General features: G+C 32.6%; 3 protein-coding genes across 10 annotated transcripts in view; 2 read left to right on the forward strand and 1 right to left on the reverse strand.

Annotated features, from left to right (window-relative positions):
• Positions 1-822: 822 nt before the first annotated feature.
• LOC114398438 (expansin-A9-like) lies at positions 823-2,749 on the reverse strand. Its single transcript, XM_028360633.1, has 3 exons — positions 2,516-2,749; positions 2,059-2,374; positions 823-1,181 (listed from the first exon to the last, which is right to left on the reverse strand). The coding sequence occupies exons 1-3, from the start codon at positions 2,724-2,726 to the stop codon at positions 869-871; spliced, it is 840 nt and encodes a 279-aa protein (XP_028216434.1). The 5' UTR covers positions 2,727-2,749; the 3' UTR covers positions 823-868.
• A 3,073-nt stretch (positions 2,750-5,822) lies between these two features.
• On the forward strand, positions 5,823-12,516 carry LOC114400327. Of its 5 annotated transcripts, none has more exons than XM_028362743.1 (10): positions 5,823-5,940; positions 6,035-6,310; positions 7,197-7,422; positions 7,529-7,676; positions 8,553-8,632; positions 8,724-8,766; positions 9,259-9,315; positions 9,464-9,551; positions 11,985-12,079; positions 12,163-12,516. In XM_028362743.1, exons 2-10 carry the CDS (start codon positions 6,154-6,156, stop codon positions 12,256-12,258), a joined length of 990 nt encoding a protein of 329 aa, XP_028218544.1. In that variant the 5' UTR covers positions 5,823-5,940; positions 6,035-6,153; the 3' UTR covers positions 12,259-12,516. The 5 variants fall into 5 exon arrangements, with proteins under 5 accessions (XP_028218544.1, XP_028218545.1, XP_028218548.1 ...); XM_028362744.1 differs by having other exon boundaries at positions 6,118-6,310; XM_028362747.1 differs by lacking the exon at positions 6,035-6,310 and having other exon boundaries at positions 5,825-5,940.
• A 2,576-nt stretch (positions 12,517-15,092) lies between these two features.
• The window catches only part of LOC114400624 (protein SHOOT GRAVITROPISM 6), a 36,191-nt gene continuing 28,512 nt past the window's right edge, over positions 15,093-22,771 (forward strand). Inside the window, exons 1-11 of one of the 4 annotated variants that reach the window (XR_003663980.1) lie at positions 15,093-15,263; positions 15,380-15,470; positions 15,553-15,607; positions 15,695-15,826; positions 18,880-18,951; positions 19,257-19,347; positions 19,454-19,549; positions 20,326-20,404; positions 20,510-20,573; positions 20,794-20,897; positions 21,073-21,178. Coding sequence is in view for 3 of the 4 variants with exons in the window: in XM_028363160.1 (XP_028218961.1) it covers positions 15,233-15,263; positions 15,380-15,470; positions 15,553-15,607; positions 15,695-15,826; positions 18,880-18,951; positions 19,257-19,347; positions 19,454-19,549; positions 20,326-20,404; positions 20,510-20,573; positions 20,794-20,897; positions 21,073-21,178 (921 nt within the window). In the remaining variant the exon portion in view is untranslated. Of the gene's footprint in view, positions 15,264-15,379; positions 15,471-15,552; positions 15,608-15,694; positions 15,827-17,615; positions 17,859-18,879; positions 18,952-19,256; positions 19,348-19,453; positions 19,550-20,325; positions 20,405-20,504; positions 20,574-20,793; positions 20,898-21,072; positions 21,179-22,771 lie in introns of those variants that run through there. The other 3 variants (XM_028363160.1, XM_028363161.1, XM_028363162.1) reach the window with 3 other exon arrangements.

The raw sequence follows: 22,771 nt of genomic DNA on the forward strand, positions 1-22,771 counted from the left end.
GCATATAAAATATGTATATTTATATAAACTTTATTTTTATAATATTATGTGTTTTATCATATTATTCAAAACTTATTTTACACTATAAAGATATAATATAAATTTTATTTCTAATATATATTTTTTACATAAATTATAATTTTATAAAATGACAGTAGTTTATTATTTTTTAAAATATTTATATATGTGATTTGATGATAATATTTTTTTTTATATTAAAATATTATTTTTATTTATTATAACAGTATTTTTATTTATATTTAATTTTATTTAATCAATGCAAATTTTTTAAGGAATTAAATTATATAATAAAGATATGTAATTAAATAAAATGATAGAATATTTTATTTTTTAAAATATTTATATATGTGATTTATTGACATTAAAAAATAGGGAGATCAATTTGGTGAAATAAAAAAAAATAGGGAACAAATTTTGCAATTAAACCAATAAAATTAATAAATTACTAGGCACTGCCACACTACCATGCGATGTGTTTTTAAGCATGGTGTCTTCTAGTATTTTGATAAGTTACATCGAGAAACTTATTAAATAAGTTAAAAGGAACTTATAAGAGTTACAAAGTATTTTCGCAAGTTTAAATAAATTTATCGCGAATTATTTTCAACGCTAACGTGAGGAGGGAAAAAAAACTAAATAGTGAGTAATAAGGAGCCGGAGACAAGAAAAAGAATAAAGTTCAATTTATTTCTTTTTACATCAATTGTTCTAATTAAATTAAAAAAAAATATTATTCATACATCATACATGTCTTAAAAAATGTGATGTAGGAGTAATATTTTTTTTTTAATTAATGCCTAAACCAAGAAGAATATGCAGCAAAGGTCGAAAGTGGAGAGAGAAGCATTTATGGGAAGTTTTTGCCTTCAAAGGTTTGACCAAACTGCCAATTCTTGGGGGCAACACTGGAAGAGGTAGAGTACCTGCCATCACTGGCTTTAACCCTAAAAGTCAATGTCTCTCCCACTAACATGGCATTAGTCTCCCATTTCTCACCCCAATTTCGCTTCAAATTTGTCCAATTGATCAGCTTCTTGTCACCCTTCACCTGTACTTCTGTGATGTCCCCAGCTCCTCCCACATTCCACACTTTTACTAGGTTGAAGTAAGGATTCCCAGTGATTGTGAACCGAATACCCCCTTGCTTCTTGCATGGTACCCTGCATGTTTTCAAAGGAAAATCAGGACACTTCAAAAGTAGTCATAAAAATTAATTTGTATTTTATTTTAATTTTGTGTGAAATATTATAGTATAAAAATGCTAATAACATTTTCTTAATACTTTTTTCTTGGACGGACCCAGGATTCTTTCAAAGGAGAGGGGACCAATTTTTTTTACACAATTATTTAAATACCTAACTTTCGATAAATAATTATGAATAAATAAAAATATTTATTTTTAATTTTATGGGTAAAATTAGAGATATGATCTAGTGATATAAATTTTTTAATCAACTATCAACCCAAAAACCTATTTTTTTATACATTTTCATTAATATTTATTTTTGTAATTTTTTTTCCATATATACATGAAGGATCGTAAAAGAGGGGAGGGAGGAAGACCCATGCTTGCCCCATTGGATCCGTCCTTGCTTTTGTCACACTATTTTATTGATTTAAAATTCATACAAGTTGTACTAATTACACGAGGTTCAGTGGGATTGATATAAATTAAGTAATAATAGTGTTTTAGAAAAACAATATTAAAAAATGTATTGTTAATATTTTTCTTATAGCTAAGGTCATACCGTCTAATCTTTTTAAATTTTTCATATTCCTCCTGAGTATCAAGGGATTTAATTCAATTGATTCAATGGTGTGTGAGTTTTTCTAAATTTTTTTATATCGATATTTAATTTTTATGTATTAGAAAAAAAATAAAAATCTCCCTTATTTATTATGTTATGTATTGGGGTTTTCTTTATTACTGTTCGAATTTGATTTGAAGCTATTAATTCCATTCCATTTAACTTGTAGCATGCAAATAAGGTATGTATGAACATTCAGGTATATGATATGTGTAATTATGTATGTAACCTGCGATATTGGACTGGGACGATGCCAGCCTTGTACTGTGCAATTTTGAGATAAGCAGGTTTGGCTAAATCAAAGTGCTGGCGTGGAGGGTTGCACCATCCTCCATTGTCACCTGGTTGAGAATAATTGGGGGGGCAAAGGTTGGTTGCTGTCACAAAAACAGAGGGTTTTGGCTTACACCATTGAGTAGAGTTTACACATTTGATCTCGTAACATGCCCCACATGCCTCACCGTGCTTGAACAAAACTGAGCTCAATGCTGCCGTGTCAAGCCCATAACCATCTTTAACCACATCATCATACCCACAAGCTCCTCCTGCATGCATGCAATCAAGTTATATTTCTTCATTAACGAATCATACATGCATTCAAATTTCAGATAATATTCATTAAAGGTTGGTGGCATGCATTAAAATTTCAGATAATATTCATTAAAGATTGTGCATTGATTTCGTACCAAATGTTCCAGAGCCTCCCTCATAGAAAGTAGCATAAGCTTGCCTCCAAGGGCCAGGCCCAAAAACGGGGTGATGCTTGTGGAGGTCAACTATCTTGTTATCTCTTCCAACCATGTTATGAGCAGCATGTCCCCATGAGGACCTAATCGTTGCATGGACATTAGGAATTAGTGAAAATGCAACAAGAAAGAGCAAGAGTGTGGTGGTCATGAGGGCTCCCAAAGGGAACGCCATGCCATGCAGTTTCAGGTTTGTTAGCCAATATGGGAGCTTTGGTGTGTATATATATAGCACAAGGTTTCTACTAGGTTGCTAGTTTAGGAGGTTGATGTTTTACGTTTTCCATTTTGTGGAACATTGCAATAGGACGAGTTTTTCTCGGGGCATATATCCCTTCATCCGAAAAACAATTAATAGGAGAGTCATCCATTAATAATATATATTTGTAATTTTAATTTTTAGAATGCTTTAGTTTTAGTACATATATATGATTTATTGTCCCTCACCAACCTTGGCTATTCATGGAATATGTTTAAAAAAGTCATCAAACACATGTTCATGGGTGTAACTATATCTCTCTTTATGTGTTATATAATCTCGCAGTTGAATCAGTACTCCTACTCTTTCCTACACATACATGTTCTTGTATGCTAGTCAAAGGCATGCATTCTCGCTCTCAAGATTGGTACGTGCTTGGTCAGTTAGATTTGTTCATACCGTGCTGCATGGAGGCAACAAAAATGCAAGGTGAGTTCAGCAAATATCTTCCTTGATTTTTGGTGTCAAGGTGCTAACTCGCATGAGCTTTGTTCCAATCTCTGTTAAGAGAAATATCAGTAATACGCTTATATATTTTTTTTCTAGATGCCTTTTTTTATTGATGAAATTAGATAGTTTATATTAAATATATACGAGTCCAATTTTCTATTTGATAGGCTCATTTTTAAATTAGTAAATCCTACATATATACTTGTCTGTGTTTTTAGTATATATTCTTTAATAAAAATTAAATTACTATATCGATATTATATTGACAATTGTTAATAAAAAACAATTAAATTATTAATATAAATATAAATCTATCTTAACAATAGGTTACAATATAACATAAAATAAATAAATATAATGAATTTAAACTTTTGTTTAGAAAGTAAAAATACAAATTTTTAAAAGTTTAGGAGTCTTGACCTGTCAAACAAAAGCATAAAAAGTAAAAATCTTAATAAAAAAATTGAGAAATCTTGACTCGTCAAATTTTTATTTAAGGATTAAAAAATAAATATTAAAAAAATTTAGAAACTAGTTAATCCTAATTTATTTTGTTCTCTGTAAAGGATTGTTTACATTGTCTTGTAGCTTTTTTTCTTCTTAATTATTTGGTTCATCGAAGAAAAAAAAGATTATGACTATTATGGAATTTGACTAAAAAATAAGTAAAGTTTAACAAATAATTATTTTTATCAAAAATTAAATTTTAGTATTGTCGAAATAATTCAAGTTTAACTTCTACACATTATGAAATATTATATCACATTAACCAATACTCTGTTAAGCAAATCATATCCTCACGGGTTCAGATGACAAAAGTCAATTTTCATCAAGTCCTCTAAGGGGTGGGTGGAAACCTCTAGGCATGGCAACGGGTCTGTCTCGATTTTGATGGGAAAAATTCAAGTTGACCGGAGTCGAGGTCGAGGTTGGGTCAACTCGGGTTTTCCGTGATAGCTAAAGTCAGGTTTGGGATTGGGGATAATATTATTAATACCCGCTCCAAACTTGCCCCCAAACCCGCATCGCTAATAATTAAGTTACAAAAATATCATTACATATATATAACACATTAAAACATGAAATTATTAGATCATTTTTTATGTTAGTGTTGGATTGAATTTTATGTTGTCATTTACAATCTAAAAATATGTTATAGGAAAATGGAGAGTTAGGGGCAAGGATGAGGTAAGTAAAACCCGTCCCGACATGCCTAAAACAATGGTTGAAGTTAAATGTAGATGGAGAACTGTTTCAACTTATCGTTGTTTTTAACAACATTTCCTTTTCCCAAAATTTTATTATTTTTTTAATAGGTTTAATTATTATTATTTTAACGAGTTGTTATTTTTTATATTGTATTATTTTATAATGAAACAAGATAAAATAAAACACTAAACTCATTTTATCCATCTTTGTAACAATTTTTTAAAACTAAAAACTAAATCTAGTTTTGGTTTTTAAAAATTCCAAACTAAAAACGAAAAATCACTTCGTACAGGACTTTATTTAATTAATTTAATTTTAATTAAATAATACAATAAAAATAATGATTAAACCAATCACTTCAAAATTAGTTTTAAAATATTATTAATAACAAAATTAAAATGATTTTTTATGCAGGGATTTTTTTTATTTTTATAAACAATGAATGTTCACTATCTAGTCTGTTGTCTTACAATCGTGCACAATTTGTACAAGACACCAACATTTTTAAAAATGTTGAAGTTTCTCAACATTATCACTTCTCCACCATTCATTAGTTTGAATGTGTGTTTGGAATCCGTTTCTATTAGGGCAAACGGAATTTCCACTTTCTAAAGTATAAATTATAAAATATTTAAATATACTTTTATTTTTAATTCATATAAATTATATTTATTTTATTTTTTAATTCATATAATTTAGTTTTTATTTTTAATTCATATAAATTATATTTATTTTATTTTTTTATCAATAAAGTACTTTAAATAAATAATGAAAAATACTATTTAAAGTGTTATAAGGATAAACAATAAAACAAACATAATTTATTAGGACTAAAAATAAAAAATAATAATTTATAAGTTTTAAATTAAAAACCATTAAGTTGAAGGAATAAAACGATATGTAAGCCAACAAAATAAAAAGCAATCCAACTATTAGTTGTAAGCAAAATAAATAATTTTTTTCTTTACCTTTTAGTATAACTGATGTCATATTTTTTAATGGGAGAAATTTATTTAAACTTATCTTATTTGCTTATTAAAAGTCACTTAAAGTTTATTTTTCCTTAACCCTCTAACAAAAAAAGACTCTTTAATTTGGAATTCGATTAGGACACAGATAAAATATAAATAAGAATTATTTTTAACAAAAATTAAACTCAGATAATATTTAAATAATTTAATCTTAACTTTAACATATTAATCACTTATATTCCATCATTTATTTTTTAATTTAAAGCAACCAGGCCTAAATTTTTTTAATAGTGTATATTTAGTTTTATCACGTAAACTATAAATACAAAATTTAAGCATGTATCCATTACTGTTGGAAAGAAGGATGTGATGGATTATGGAAAATGTCCAGTCACCTGTGACCAGCGATGCGTTTGCCTTGTTGGGGACAGTATTTTAGTCGGTAGTGGAGGCAACTGGCAAGTGTCAGGTTTAAGGTATTTGCTTTCGTCCTAGAATTCCGATTTATGTTGTTGTTGGGTTGGGACTTACTAGGATTAAGGAATGAATAACTAACGACTTGCGGAATAGGTGGCCCCCATCTTAATGTAATGCATTCCTAGTTTCAACCTCGTCAATGCCCACAATCTTTTCTTGTTGCCAACCTTCTCTAGGGTTCGTTTCTCTGTTTCTTAACTTTCTTCACACCAATGGCCAAGAAGAGAACCACGCCTCAGAAGAAGAAGACCCAGACGATAATTCCCATGCCAAAACATTCTCAACAGCCAAGAAGCTCACCTCCCAAACGCCGCACTGATTTCTCTTTCTTTACGCGCTCCCCCTCCTCCTTCTCCAACCCTACTTCTGGTACTTTTTTTTTGTGAATTTCCTTCTTTCACGTTCTTTTTAGTCTTTCTTGAATTTGTTCTGGCTATGGAATTTAATCGTTCTCTTTGTGGGTTTCTTGTTTGTTTTTATTTTCTTTTGAATTAATCGTCAACTGTTGACTGCAAAGCTAGTGCCGTTCGTGCAATTCCCCAATTGAATTGTCATGTTTTCGTGTAATAAGACGAGCAATTCTAAATGAAATCATTAAATTCCCTTTCCTCCTTCCTTGGTCAGAGGGAGTGTGTGATTTCTTGTATATGTCACGATTTTGTAGATGATGATGTACTTTTTAAAAATTTGGTGCGGTGGTAGTTTGTTAGCAATGTGGTTGAGCTGTGAAATAACTATGTGCTTTGACAAGGTGTGTGTTCTGACAAAGGAATGAAATCATTGTTTTGTTAGAATGCTAATGGCTTGTGCATACTGAAATTATTTTTAACTGTTTGATTTCAATCTTCCAGTTATGTGTATCTGTGTTGGAGGATATTATTTGCATTGCCAAATAATGAACACTTGTTGAATTTAGCTCATTGATATTGTCTTTTGTCATTTACAAAGGTCATATCCGAAGTCACATGCATCAACCTTTTAAGGTTGACTGCCTCCATTGAACTTTGTTGGAGCTAATTTCATACACTTGGTACTCTAAATCTTTGTTGTTGATGTTGCCAAGCATGGAGGTTTGGCCTGTAGTTTGTTCTCCATCTTCAAACATCTTAATATGTGTAACATGTGATTCAAATTGAATTATTCATTCTGTTAGGATTTAAATTCAGTGTCTGTCCTTCTCCTTCATAAGCAAACTTTGATTGAATTTTGTTGAAACATATGGCTGATCTTTCTTCTGACCAATTCTTTCATGCAGGTTCCTCACCAGGTTCATCTTCTGGTGAAGTGAGGTTGTCCAATGTTGCTTCAAGCAGTTTGCAGGGGAGGAAAATGGTAATGAAACAATTTTCTGAAGATATAATGGTTCAATGCAGCATTTACCAAGAGGGTAGACCAGTATGTTCATCTGAGTCTTTTGATACTCCAGTTGTGGAAGTTGATTCAGCTGTTCAAGATGAAATTCTCAACCTTGGAGGACATAGGTTTGTTTTGTGCAAGCGTGCTAGTACAAATAAGTTGAGTTTGAGACCTTTCAGCTTTTTTGTTTCTTAGTAGACTGAAACTTTTAAGTTTTTGGTTTCTATATAGGGCTGCTTGCAATGAAAAAATTGATATTTCCAAGATGTCAGAATCTACCCGTCTTGAATCATATGTCTGTGATAGCAGTTCTCTTGCTGCAACTCCTGGAAATGTTGTATGGGCGAGGACAGATGGTCAAGTGTGGTGGCCTGCTGAGGTATTTACTATTACATCCTGCAGTATTTGTTGTTTTCTGTCCCTATCTATGTACTGGTTCGTGAGTCAATATGGCATATGATTAGACAGAAAGAATCCATAGATACAGAGCCCATCCTCTCTTCCAGGCATCCTTGAAGAATCTCTTGATTTTACATGAAGTTCACTTATCATCTAAGTTCTTCAGATGAAAATTCACAGTATGATATTGTAACATGTCCTTGTCTTGCTAATGGGAAAACTTGCTTTGAATTTTAAAACAGCTTTTGATATAATCAATAGCATAAATTATATATCAGTTCAAGCCTTATGGTCTTTCCCTTTTTCCCTTTTTAATAATTGATGTACCATAATGTAAATATAATTCTTGCTGATATAAATACAGGAGAGTGTCATCTTTATTATCTTAGCTGCAAACCATGATAAACTTCCCTTTTATTTCTCTGTTTACTCATTTTACCCTGTTCCTTTTTATTTTCCTTCGGAGATTTGTGAGACAATGTTCTCTCATGGGAACTCTAGAAGTTAAGATTAATGTTTAAAGTCCATTCAAATATTAAAGATTGAACTTTTTGTGCATGTTCATATCTTATACAATATGGCCTTGATTTGTCAAAACTTTTCTCATGTTGTTAAACTAAAAAAAGATGTGGAAAACCAATTACTCAAATGCTTTTGTAGTTTACAGTATTAAAACTATTGGTGCATATCTGTCATACTTTTGATGTTAGATGTTGAATCCAACCTTCTAAACATACTAGTTAATAAAATGGATAAGCTTATGACTTTGGCGTGAAGTTTATTTCTTTGTGTCACTATTTCATTTTGAATTTCATAACCCATTTATCTATTTTAATTAAGAAAATAAACTTTTCAGATCCTGGAAGAAACATCTGCATTATCCAACCCTGGCAGTGGTGGACATGTTTTAGTTCAGTTTTATGGAAATCTTCCCAGGTATGGTAGCATATATTTTCCAGATGGAAGTTTCTTGGATTTGCCCGACCTGTCTACTTATTGTACTGAATGTTTCTCTGTTCCTTAACAGTGCCTGGATTGATCCAATGACAGATATTTCAACTTTTGAGGATGTGAGTTTAATCCTTTTCATGGTATTTAGAACCTTAGAAGTCAAGCCACTATCTTGTATTTATATTTTGTTAACATTTAACTTCTAAGTAAAGCCATGCTAGATGAGGAGGCAGAAAGGATGCCTCCTCCTCATCTTCAACCTCAAAATGAAGAAATAAGAAGGTGGAGAAAGGAGGCTTATTTTTACTAATTGTAAATTTTCTAATATGTTTCCCCGCATCATGTTTCACAATTTTTGTAGTAAATTATTAAAATAGTGTTTTGTCATGAGTATTGTCTCTGCCATTGCAAATCCTTCTATTCTACATTTTTTTTTTTAAATTTATGAATTCCCCTTTTCTTTTCTGTTGAGAGTTGGGTTGTTGAAGACTTACGAATTAGGAGGCATTTTTACACAGTTCTGTTAAGCAGGACATAAAATTTCAACAATTGTGAAGGAGATAGTGTATTGTTGTTTGCTTAATCACATTTGTGCATGATTTTTATTGCAGTCTTTTGAAGACAAGAGCAACAACCCTTCAGAAGATTTTCAACAGGCTTTAAAGAAGGTATGTTTAATCTAAAAAGAAAACTTCAGTATGTTTTGCTCCAATAAATTTTACAATTTTCAGCCAACAGAATCTGTATGTTATCTCTTTTATCCCTCCTCCCCCTTTCTTGGTATGATTTTTTGTGTGCTTATTTTATTGATACTAGGCCTTACAGAGGAAGGCACAACTTAGTTCTTGCCAAAAGTTGACTCTTGATAGGTCTGCTCACTCTGATATGCAAGAACGTTCATCTGGTACTATCTTGATTTCTACTTTGAATTATGTTGTGTATGGTGAAGACGAGGTACTAGTATTACTACTTTGTGTTACTTTCAAATATGCATTATTTAGAATTGGGATAGGAACACCAAAACTCAACAAGGCAAAGTGTTTACAGAAGAGTAGAAGAGAGAAAAATATTTATTGGAGAATTCAAAATGCATTTTGTTAATGATATATTAAAATGAATGAAACATGTGAGTCCTATTCAACAAAGAAAATATCCTAAAGCCTTAGGCAAAGCAATAGGATCAACATTACAAAATTACTTGAAATTTTAATTAAGAACCATAAAGAACTCGGTTTCCCAATTGCCAAGCTCTATATTTTTCAGATAAGAGCGAACCAAGTTGACACACGTATCCTCAGAAATGTATTTCTCAACAGCAACTATTGTGCTTGAAAACTCAAACCTAATACTCCAAAAGCTCTCTCCACGATTACATATGGGGGCCCCTTCAGTTTTAGTCTCCCATCTCTCCAACCTGGCCAGCCTTTTTTTCTCTTTTCTCATATGTAACTGTCCTTTTGTCTGCTTTTGAGAGTTTGTAACACAAACCGAATCGGCCCTTATTTTCCATCAGCCAAGGCAGTTAGCTTAGACCTTGTTAATTCCTTCCTAGTTCCTAGTGCATAACAATACTGTTTTCAGGCATGCCTTTTGTCACCATCGTAAAAACATCTGATGGATGGAACTTAGTGATAGGCATTTGCTCCTTCACATAGATGGCGTTTGCAATTTTGAACGCTTAGAATGAGGTATCAAAAACCTCTTGAATAACTTCAATATAAGGGGTGGATGAGGGTTCGCCAACCAATAGATCCTCCTTAACAAAGATAATGACTAGCTTGCCATCAATGACAATTTTCTACTTTTAGTGAAGTGTGGAAGGAACAAGCTTCACACAATGGATCCTCCAAGGTCTCCCCTGAAGGCCATTGTAAGTTGGTGTAATGTCCATAATTTGAAATGTTACCTCAAAGGTAATAGGATAAATCTGGGTTGACAAACTTATCTTTGCAATCACTTCTCCAGGAGACCTATCAAAAGCTCTGACTACCATAATGCTTGGCTTCATGAATGATCCATCATAAGACAGTTTTGCAAGTGGTGCTTTTGGCATCACTTTCAACTAGAACTTTTTCCAAAATATGGTTCATGCATTTCACTGATATGTGTAGGGCATTATTCTGCCTTGCCTCTTCCACTAGTATCTCATCATTAGTAAAAGGTAGGGTAATTATTGGTAGTGATGTTACCAATGATACCTTCAAATTTTTCCATGGAAACGTTATGGATGACGTGGGCCTTATTCAATATCTTCAACAATATCTTCTTGTGTGGTTTTGAATTAATATTCAGGGAAGGAAGTGATATTTTAGCACAAATTTGGGTTAGTTGGTTAATCATTGTGTACTTACTCTATTTTATAAGCTTTAGACTCAAGCTTTTTCATCAGAAACTACCCTCTTCTGTTCCTCCTCCCTTTTACTGTTTACACAATAATGAGTTCCTTATTAGTGATTCCTTTTCCTCTTCTTTGTCCTTCACCGCTTCCTTTGACTATTTGCCTCTTAGCTCGTTAGGAGTGTAGATCTGACCACTCGGAGTCACTGCAATCCTAATGATATTCGTAACATCACGAGCTTCTAAATTGATGCCTTTGACCGGTTCTCTTTAGAATTGTCAACACAAACTTAGGCATAGAAATGGGTGCATTCATGAGGAAAGATGAGTGCTACAAGCTGATAAAGCTTTTACATGATACTAGTGATGTCTGAGTGAATCAAATAATATTTGCGAAGTCCTTAATGGAGTCACCATCCAGAGTCTCAGAGAAGTTGGATAATCCACTGAAAATCTTTTACTTTCCTATTTTGTGACGTCCTCTGTTGTGATATGGGTCAAAATAAGAAATCTTAGAGTCCTATGGCTGCATAAACACAATAAATAGAAAGAACCCGTTTTATATTAGTGAAATTATTATTATTTTAACTAACAATAACATGCTCCGTGTGTTGATTGGATTGTCTTATGCCATTACACAGTCATTTTTTGTCAAAATAAAAGTAGTAGACCCAAAAATGTTTCAACTCATTTACAATATGATAAGTCAGTTTTATTTTGTGAATAATTTTAGCAAACAAAAGGGTTTTGGGACACTTTAAAAAAGTCTCATGTGCATTGTTTGTTATCCACACATCATTTCATCTGTTCTTGTATGTTTCATGTGTTTGTCAGCCTCAATTACAAAACTTTTTCAAACTCCTTTCACTAAAGCAGACACACATTACATACCACATACTGGATACTGCTTCATAGTTCATATGCTCGTGTGACTATTGAAGATTATAACTTGGCAATTTTCTCCTTTTTCCTTTTTAATATGAATATATGGTTTGAACAGATAAATGCACTTCAACTAGCACAAGCAAAACAATTGATGATGTTCAAGAGAAACGAAGAGGGAAAAGGGAACGTAAACCGAAAGTTCACTTTGATGTAAGTTTCTAATTTAAAACTCGTGGCATGATCACTATTAGAACTTGTTTGCCACGGGCTTAAATGAATAAATCCTCTTTCAGGAGGTAACATACCCAATGAAGTCTGAAAGAAAGGTTCGTCGGTTGAAGATAATGCGGTACCTCGGCCTTGCTCCTCCAGTTGGTTCTCCCTTTTGAGTTTTGACCATGATCACGAGTAATGCATATTTCAAATGTTTGCAGCTTTACAGCTGTAGTCGATTCTCCCTTTCTTTAACCATAATAATCATGAAATATGCATATTTCTAAAAATTGCTTCTACTTCTTGCCACTAGCTCTGTAAAATTTTGTAGGATTATATAGTCTCAAATAGTATTACATTACTATCTGTAAAATCCATATAAGAATTTCATGGAATATCAGATTAGTTCTCCAATAAAAGTTCCATTTAGCACATGTTTAGTTTGGATTTTTTTTTTATCTTTAGGCAATATTTGTCAAACCTTAATGATCATTTTATGCAATGCACGTTAATTATTAAACCACCAATTCGAAACATGTGGCCAAAAACTAAATTCAAAAGCTATTATGGGGTGTAATTGGAACATTCTGATTTGGAAGCATCCGTTGAGAGGTTCATTATTGTACCATGCTTGAAAATCCAAATGCAGTTTATAATATGTTTGATAGAAATTTTGTTGAAGATTGAAAAAAGTGAACTTGTCAGGGAAACATTATCTATCGATGTTGAAGCCAACGTGACTACCCAACCACTTAGATCTGTATTATTGGTGATTCACAGCAGTCAGTGTTGCAAGTGATTTGCCTAAAATCCAGTCTCATATGTGCGTCTTATTCAATTTGGCAGAAACTTACAATAAAGTTTCTAATACCAACATGATGAAAAAACCAAATGAAAACCAGGAAATTGAATCAGCCAAAAGAATGGAATGAATAAGTAAAAGACGAAAGGGAGCATGAAATACTGTTTGTGGAGAAAATCTTGACATCACTTTAGACCGAAGAAGCAAATTCAAAATCTCATTATTATACAATGATACGTTAATCACTTTATTTAATTATTTTGACATTTTATGTATGGGTAGACTTATTGAATAATATTATATTAATTATAGGCTTAAATATTTTTTTTCCATCTAATTAGCATTTTTATTTTTGTTCTTTTAATTATTTTTTTCCGTTTTAATTTTTGTAAAATATGTTTATTTTATTTTTTATCCTTAAAACTCTTTATATTGTATTTTTTTCATTGTTCAAGACACTTTTTTTTATTATTCAAAGTATTATTAAAAATGCTCTAAAGACGAAAAATAAAACAAATGCATTTTATAAATGACTAAAACAAATTTTTTTACAAGAATAGAAATGAAAAAAAATACTAAATTGTAGTTAAAAAAAGTATTTAAGCCTTGATTATATCATCAGATAGCAATATAATAAATTTTTATTTATCAAAATTAATCTATAATTTGTGTTTACCTTTTTTTTGTTTCCTTAGCTATGTGACCTGCCTTGTGTTATGGTCTTACTGTCCCAGCAAAGGATTCCCGAGCGAGATTATTAGGGCATCCCGTAATAGTCTTAGAGGGAAAGGAAGGAACAAGTAAGATAATTTTGAAATCATGAAGAATACTTGTAGATAAAATATCACTGCTCCCTCTACAAGTCCTTAGATCCTATAAAACATTGGTGTTAATACGGGACAAATTTTTAAGTGTACAAAATGGAGGTGTTTGTGGGATTAGGTGATGTGGTTAATCTATTCGTGATTTATTTAAATTAAATACATTAAACGTTTGGTTAAATTTAATTGTTTAAACCATACTTAAGTTTAGTTTCTCACTCGATTATATAAATGTGTTAAGTTAGATTTTATAGACTCAACATATAACAAATTTTTGAATGGCTTTATTTTTGGGCAATTTGTGAATGACTCAACATTACTTTATTAAAAATGACTAGCTAGATATTTAGTAGAAATATTTATTATTTATGATCAAAATTATTATATATTTGGTTCTAAGTTAGAGTCCTGTGACCTAGATAAAAAAAAAAAACTGAAAACTAATAAATATAACTTAACTTAGGAACAAAATATAAATTTCTTGTGAAGCAAAGTGCAGCACAAAATCAAACATACTATATGTGAAAGCTTCCCACTTATAATATAGTAACAAAAAATTATTAATATTTATCATAATTATCTTAAAAGTTATTACTATGCTATAAATTATAAATAATTTTCAATTGTTAACACTACACTTTTTTACATGGAGAATGAAATTTAATTTTTTTTTTGTGGAAGAGAATGCGTGCAACCTAAGCTCTAATAAATTTGTTCACGAAATGTTTTCTTGTTGATCCTTGATGAGACGGAACCCATAGTTAAATGTGAAAAAGAGTAAGTTTTTTTGTTTTTATGTGGGGAAAAAAATATATTAGAAAAGATACTACAGGTACCAAAATCCATATGCATGAGGATCATACAAGTAAATATTAGCTAAGAAGGTTATTGACTATTTCCGCTCAAAGCAGGAATAGATAATAACTTTTCATTACAAATAATTCCCCCCCACGGAAAAAGTGATAAAAACAACATTTAATAATTCACAAGAACCATCAAAATGAACAGGAGTAAGTATTTATTTATGAATAAATAATTAAATTTATTCTCAAAAAGTGTAATGCGTTGCTAAAAAATAAAAAATATAAATTTAATATTTAAATACATAAAAAGTGTAAAAAATAATTTAATTATTAAATTTATGAGATCATTTAATTATTAAATTATAATTTTAAAAATTAATTCAAAAATAAATTATATTTTTTAAGATTAATTTAATATTAAATTACAAGTGACAAATTTGTCATCAAAATATCCGCAGAAGTAATTTATTCCACCTTTTACTTATTCAAAAATTATTATTATTATTTTTTTTAATCTATCAAGACTAATTTTTCAGCAACTCACACTTTTATCTACAAATTTGGCTAATTTTCCTTTATTTATTTATTTAGTGCAAGGCAACACATAACCAGCGGCCAGCGCAGCGTGTCTGTGTGTCCCCGGCGTGAAGACGCACCACACTTCACCACCTCTCTCTCTATTTATGTTGCTCTCGCCTCTCCGATTCTCGCACCTTCCATTTCCATGGCTTCCTCAACCTCAATTCCCGCATCCGGTACCTTCTCCTTCTTCTTCTTCTTCTTCTTCTTTGAACATTCCATAGTAATCTATTTCTCCAATTCAATTCGTCTTCTTCTGATCTCAATCAACGAATCAATCTCTTTCTCGCAGAAGCCGTGCAGGTTCTCCTCTCCTTGCTCGCCGATGACACTTCCTCCGTCAGAGAAGCCTCCATGTCCTCTCTCAAGGACATTGCCGCACTGTAATTACCTCTCTCTCCTCGCTGCTTTCCTTTCCCTGCTTCGTTCTTCAAAGCCTCACCGGTCATCGCGTGTTCTTTTCAGGAATCCTCTTCTCGTTCTCGATTGCTGCGCCGTCGTTTCGCGCGGTGGACGTCGGGTGCGCTTACTCTCTGCCTCTCTCGCTTTTCGTTTAGGTTTTTTGCTCATTCATTCGTTTATTTATTTTTCTCCCGTGGTGTTTCAGCGGTTCGGGAACATGGCTGGAGTTTTCCAAGTGATGGCGTTTGGAGTTCGAGCTCTCGACAAAAAAGACGTTGATTCTGCTTTCATGGCGAAGCTCGCTAAGATTGCTACAGCTGAGTTGATATCGTCTAAGGTGCTTTGCTTTCTGTTTTCTTGCAGGACTGAGTAGCTAGCAGCGGTAGTAGTTATAATAATGACTACAATTCACCGACAAATTCATTATAAGTTTAATAGGAATAAGTTTACAACTTACAACTACTCAAATTAATTATAGAATGGAGATGCCTCGTGGTGAAGAGGAAAAATTCTGTCAAGTCTGAGGGCTCGCAATGATGGAAGATAGTTTAGTTTTTGTTTTCTTTTACCAAAAATGAGGATTACCTTTCAATGGCATTTTCCCACTTTTTGATAGAGAATTTTAACAACACAGAACATAAGAAGTTAAGAAAGAAGGACCAAAAACAGCTTGCTACGTTGAATAAATGGGAAGTAAATAAATAAATAAAAAAACAGAAGCTAAATTACATCAACATAGCACTGATCAGCAAACCTGCTGCATATAGCAAAGGAATGTCCTAAAAGTCCATAGGCTGGGCATCATAAAGACACTAAGAAGGCAGATTTGTTCCATAAAATTGGCACATATTAATCCTGGAATTTTACGGGATATGTCCCCCAATTGCGAACACTCTACATCTGGATGGTGTCTATGATGTTGCAACAAAAATGGTCAAATTAAGATCCAAACACTAATAGCACATATTAGAAGGTTTGATAATTGATGTTACCTTCACGCTTGAGTTGATTTTGTTTCATTGTTCTCTGCTGGAGAAGAGGTAAGGAAGATTAAGGTGATCATGATTATTTGTTGATGTTGATTTGAATTCAAAGGATATTTTCCTTAAACATTAACCTCTCTGATTCATGGGGATGGGTTTTGAAGCTATTTTACATATAGTTTTTGCAGATATAAGAACCATTCTTGGGTCTTCATCTAACAGATGATTGAGCTAATATGTGCTATTAGTGATTCAAGGTTTGAAATTTAGCTGTCCAAATTTTAGTAGCACATTATTTGGCAGCCTCTCCCCCTTTCATTTTTCACATGGGCAAATAATTTGCTGGGAATTGAAGGCATGCAAGTCTGATATGAAAGAAGATTTGGATGAAGAAGACAGAAGGAAGATATAGGGTGACAAAATTGAAATTGGAAGTTACTGAATAAGAAAAAAAAGGTGGGTTACATGCTGGGCATAGTATTGATGGTTTTAGACTTACACATGCTAGTCATGGCCAGATGATTAACATATAGTCTCGGTGAATATGCTGGATTTATGTCACTTTGAACTTGAAAAGTTTGTTAGTATATAGTTGGATTAACATAATTGAGGACAAAGGAGTGCTCATTTGTTCTGGGGCTAAGTTTTGAACCTTATAGGTGGTTGGTGGTGCTCAAGACATTAAAAAACATGTTTATCAAAGAAAATGGTTTATAGTTAGGCCTACGGTGGCCTAGCTTGTGTTTTTGACTCAGTGAGAAACCAAATAATTGCTGTTAGGACTCAGAATCTAACGAGGAAGAAGCTAAAGAGAAGTTGTAAGTTGTATGATACTTTCAACTATGAGAGTTTGACTAATCTGGCAGGTTTGTTGGAAATCTTGGATTGTTTGATCATTTGGTTTATGTGGGTATGCAAACTAATATGCAGGATTGAGCAACTTGACTTTGTGTTCCTAACTGTATGAGGTTTGATGCATGGTAGTTGGTATCTACAATTTGTGATACAATTCGTACAATACGAGTCATGAAGCTGGTGTTATGAATTGTTGAACAAATCGTTTTTGTGCCTGTATTGCACCATGAATCGGACTTGAATCGCAAGAATCGTGATCTGGAGAAGAATTGCATGATTCTTGTGTAGGTTCTGTTAGGCCTCAGAAGGAGTGGCAACACCCTGTCTGTTGCTCTTCCAACGGCTGTCATGCCTGGCTGGAGTGGTGCTTTTCGCCACCAAAGTTGAAGGAAATGGCGACCAGAGTGGCCAAATCACATTGCACTTCAGTTCTAATTGCTGTTCCACTCATGGCTGTGCTTGCATCTTGTGGGTCAAAGAAAAGAGACGATCTGATTCACAAGCCTAACGGACCTAACCCCAAACGACAGTGTGTGTGTATACATATACTTTTTTTTTTTTAATATTTCAGCTACTTTGGACTGTGTTTTAGTTGCTAGACACACCGTGTTTCAACTATGACTTTGGACTGCCAGTTTTAATGTTTAACATGATATTTAAGTATTGTATACTTATATAGTATCAAACAATTTTTTTAATTGATATTATAGTTGTTTTTATTTCAATTACTGTTTAATATCTTTTACCATAAATTCTATTATAAAACATAGTAAAATCTGTTATAGTTTTTCAAATACAAATATTAAATTAATATACTATATACTAATATATAATAAATTTAATAGCAGAATGTTTATAAATTTTAATATTATTCTTATAACAAATTTTAACTAAACTCATGCATCTCATGCTCTTAAGAGTTATTTTTTTAGTTATTGATCATGAATATGTGCTTTACTATGTCTTTTAGTTTGCATATGCTATGTTTTATTACTGATCATGACTCGTAAGATTCACGATACTATTTGATTTGTGATTCGTAAAATGATCCGTTCGATTCACGATTTTTATCCCGATTCAACTACCTTGGTTTGACACTGTGCAATAACTTTACTTTCTAAAACATGAATTTGGATATTTAATTATTGAATCTCTATGGCGAAGCTATTTTGTAATAGCCATGATGACAATAATTTTTTACCAATAAATACTATAAACAATGAAAGACACTATTACAGTTTGTGTTGGGTTTATTAATAAACCATCAGTATCAACATTTAGTCTCACATAATTATACAACATTGAGATTTTCTTTTTCTCATAGAGTATTTGAAACACTAATTTGAGGAGTACTCTAGGCTTATTGTTCTACCTCACCATTCCTCTATTTGAAATGACAGTAAGTCTATTGTACTCATTATTAGATCCTTCCTTGTGTGTTATTTTCTTGATATTATGGTCATTTTAGGATATTCCAGCTGATGATGGCTTCACCAGATTTGGTATGTTAGTGCTCATGCTTTATTGGATTCACACTGGTTGTTCTCTGCAGGAACTAAATTCTGATTGGCAACGAGCAGCAACAAGCCTACTTGTTGCAATAGGCTCACATTTACCAGATCTCGTGAGTATCTACTTTTAGTACTTCTAGTACAGACTCTTTTATTACCTGTTAAATAAGTCTAAGTAATGAGCTGTTGTCTATACTCCATAGTTTTTACTTTATCTCTTTAACTGGGAATTATTACAATATTTTTCTATCATGCTAAAGTAATATCTCCCACTCATTTTACTTTCATGGGATGTACCATTGGCTTCTATTTATATTTTATATACTTTCTTTTGCACTTCTCCGAGTTTTCCTGGATTCTAAGCTGGATTCTTTGTCTCATGTCTTTAATCTCTCTTTCCAATTAATTGGTATTGCAGATGATGGAAGAAATTTATCTTCATTTATCCGGGGCAAATTCAGCATTACAGTCTATGGTTCAAATCCTTGCAGAATTTGCTTCTACTGATCGTTAGTAATCAATTTATACTATGTGCTTCAGCTGTCAAATTTTATTAGGGAATCACATTCTATGGTTAACACTGATGTGCTTTTCTTCCATATAAATCTGATACAGCCTTGCAGTTCATTCCACACTGGAAAGGTGTACTTTCACGAATTTTGCCAATTCTTGGAAATGTGCGAGACATGCACCGGCCAATTTTTGCAAATGGTATGGTGAATCGGTGATTTTTCTGTTACTTTGTTGATGGATGATTGGATGTTTAATATGTGATTCCATCTTTAATATCTTTTGGTGATTTATCTTTAACTGGTTGAAGTTGCTGACAAGTGCACTTTATGTGTAATATGCCCGGCCAAATTTAATTGCATGGGAAATTACTTATTTTGTAAATTTCATGCCATAATAGGACATTGCATAATACTGATAAATGCAAAACTGGCAAACCTTATCAATTAAATGTAGTTGTGTGTGATGAACAACTTGAAAATCTTAGAAACTTTAAAGGGCAGTGCATCTTGTAGTTTCTGAAATTTTAAAGACCTTGGCCAAGAAAAACATTTTAAGATAAGATTGGTGTCATTAATAGGGTAACATTTTGAGTGAATGGTAAAGTGTGGTTGGAGATTTCTAATTTAGCCTGGAAGTGAACAATCTTGGCGACTTGGTTTTGGAGCATGCCAAATTTGGTGATCTTATTTTCAATTTTTCATTGTACTTTTTTTTAAAGTTCACTCTAGATTTAGTTTTTAATGCAGTATATTAAGGCTCATAAACCAATGAAATATTTTAAAGTTGTTTTGAAAATATACAATTTTCTAAGTTTGTGATCCTTTTGCTTTTTGTTGTACTTTTAATTTGGGATCTCACTTTTTGATGGTGGGGCAAATGGGGGAAGAGGAATTTTGGCTAACCTTGCTCAAAGGTGTAATTGCTGTGGATAATCTGATTGATCTATTTAACTCATAATTTGTTATTGTTTGCAGCATTTAAGTGTTGGTGTCAAGCTGCTTGGCAATATAGTATAGATTTCCCTTCACATTTTCCCCAAGATGGTGATGTCATGTGAGATCAATATATAATCTTGTTTATTTTCTGATTCAACACATCATGTTTCCTTTATTTCTTGTCTGAAGGTGAGAAATATCTCTAATTCTCTATGTAGTGCAGGTCATTTCTAAATTCTGCTTTTGAGCTTTTGTTGAGAGTTTGGGCAGCTTCAAGAGATTTAAAGGTCACTATTATATTGCTTTATTTTTGTTTTTTTACATTCTACTGCTTATATGATTCTCTATTCTTTTCCTTGTATGAGTTGTATATATAAATTGAGTTTCTGAACTCATTTTGTTTGTGTAGATGAATTGACATTTGATAGTATATAAATGTATCATTTACATGATATATTTACCTGATTGTTTTTGATCTTTGTCTTATGTGAACTTATTTGGTTTTAGGTTCGCGTGGCTTCTGTAGAAGCACTTGGGCAGATGGTAGGTCTCATAACACGAACACAATTGAAGACTGCCCTACCAAGGCTTATTCCTACAATATTGGACTTGTAAGATTGATCAGTGCAAAGCATTTTATATTTTAGTAGTTCTCTATTATTGTTATTTGATGAGTGCTTTATTCTTATTTAATGAGTGCTTTCTCATAAGATCAGAATATGAAAGATACTTATAATATCAACATGTATTATAGAATGGATTCATATTCATCTTTTCTTCTGTCAGGTATAAAAAGGACCAAGATATAGCTTTTCTGGCTACATGTAGTCTCCACAATCTTTTAAATGCCTCTTTACTGTCTGAAAGTGGCCCTCCTATGCTTGATTTTGAGGTAATGAATACTATAATGTTCTTCTTTAAAAAGTTTTTTGGTTTTTTAGATAAGAATTTTGTTTAATAAATTTTGTGGTATTTTGAGATTTTTTAATCATACTTCTGGTTATTTGGTAATCTTCAATCAAAACTTAAAATTTGTCTTTGATTTGTTTCCGTTTCATTTGAGTGATGGGAGGGTTGCCATGTTACTTTGGAATGTACTATGAACATCTATGCGTTGCTTACAGATTAATAACTTTTTTTTTTCTCTCTGTTATTGTTTGGGCTAAGCACTTATATGTAGTTCTGAAATATCATAGATACTTGTATCTCCTTATGGTCATGGAAGAAGAGTGGTAACTGGTTTTGGGTTGAATGTTTGTTGTTGTTCTACTGAGTAATGTGGTGATCTTAAAAGTAGAACAACATTACTCAGTAGATGGGTACCTCAGGTACAATTTGGATAGGCCATGACACTTGTTGCAATTTCTAAAATAAAATAACATTGTTTTGATGCAAGAATTCCTACTAGTGAAAGACATAAAGTGGAAGGTCCTAGACAAAGGATACTTCTTGCATGCTCTGCCTATATACATTGATCATCCCCGTTTTTCGTAAACGCTCTTCTATTCAATTTTTCGTAAACCTAAAATGGTATCAAGGCCAGTTTTTCGTAAATGCTCTTCTCTTTGATTTTTCTAATTCCTTCTTCCACATCCATGGTATCAAGAAATTATGGATAAGATGAAGAAGATGAATAGAACGACGCCAGGATCCATGGAGAATCGATAAGCCGAAGGAGGATTCGCTACAAAGGAATAACTTTCTTGATAAGAGTCAATTTGATTTTCAGTCAAACACCAAAGAAGAGGCTAAGCTCTCTCTAAGCACAAACTTAATTTCAATTATGTCAAAAGTTCCTACAATTAAGAGTTTCTGAGTATTTATAGAACTAGCTTAAGAGGATAACTAAGCCTTTAATAAGGCCTATTTACATCAAGCTCAAGCCCATTACACAAATAAACAAAAATTAGGAATTTTCGTAAATTCACGCTGAAGGTGTGCGCTAAGCCAGACAGCTCGTGCTAAGCCCAATTTCTCCTAGGTTTGGAATTGCGCTAAGCCAGATAACTCGCGCTAAGCCACTGAAGGTGTGCGCTAAGCTAGACAGCTCGCACTAAGCCCACTGAAGGTGTGCGCTAAGCCAGACAGCTCGCGCTAAGCCCACTGAAGGTGTATGCTAAGCCAGACAGCTCGCGCTAAGCCCAATTTTTCCTCGGGTTGGAATTGGGTTAAGCCAGACAGCTCGTGCTAAGTCTGATAATGTGCGCTAAGCCAAGGTTTGTTGTTCACCAATCTTCAACATGCTCCAATTCAACTCCTTGTGATTTTCTCCTTCCGTTCCTTTGAGGAGTAGTCCATCCTTGATCCTCTTGGCCATCTCTTCTTGTAGAAGCTTGACTCTAGATTTTGTCATTGGCCCCTTCAACTCATAAAGTGTTTCTAGGTCCTTGTGCTCTTTGGATAACCCTCTATCATAGATGACTACATCTCATCTTTATTTATAATGAAGAAATCATAATCAGTATTGATTACATATCAATCAATT

Source organism: Glycine soja, chromosome 19 (assembly GCF_004193775.1).
Source record: "Glycine soja cultivar W05 chromosome 19, ASM419377v2, whole genome shotgun sequence".
Lineage (NCBI taxonomy): Eukaryota > Viridiplantae > Streptophyta > Magnoliopsida > Fabales > Fabaceae > Glycine > Glycine soja.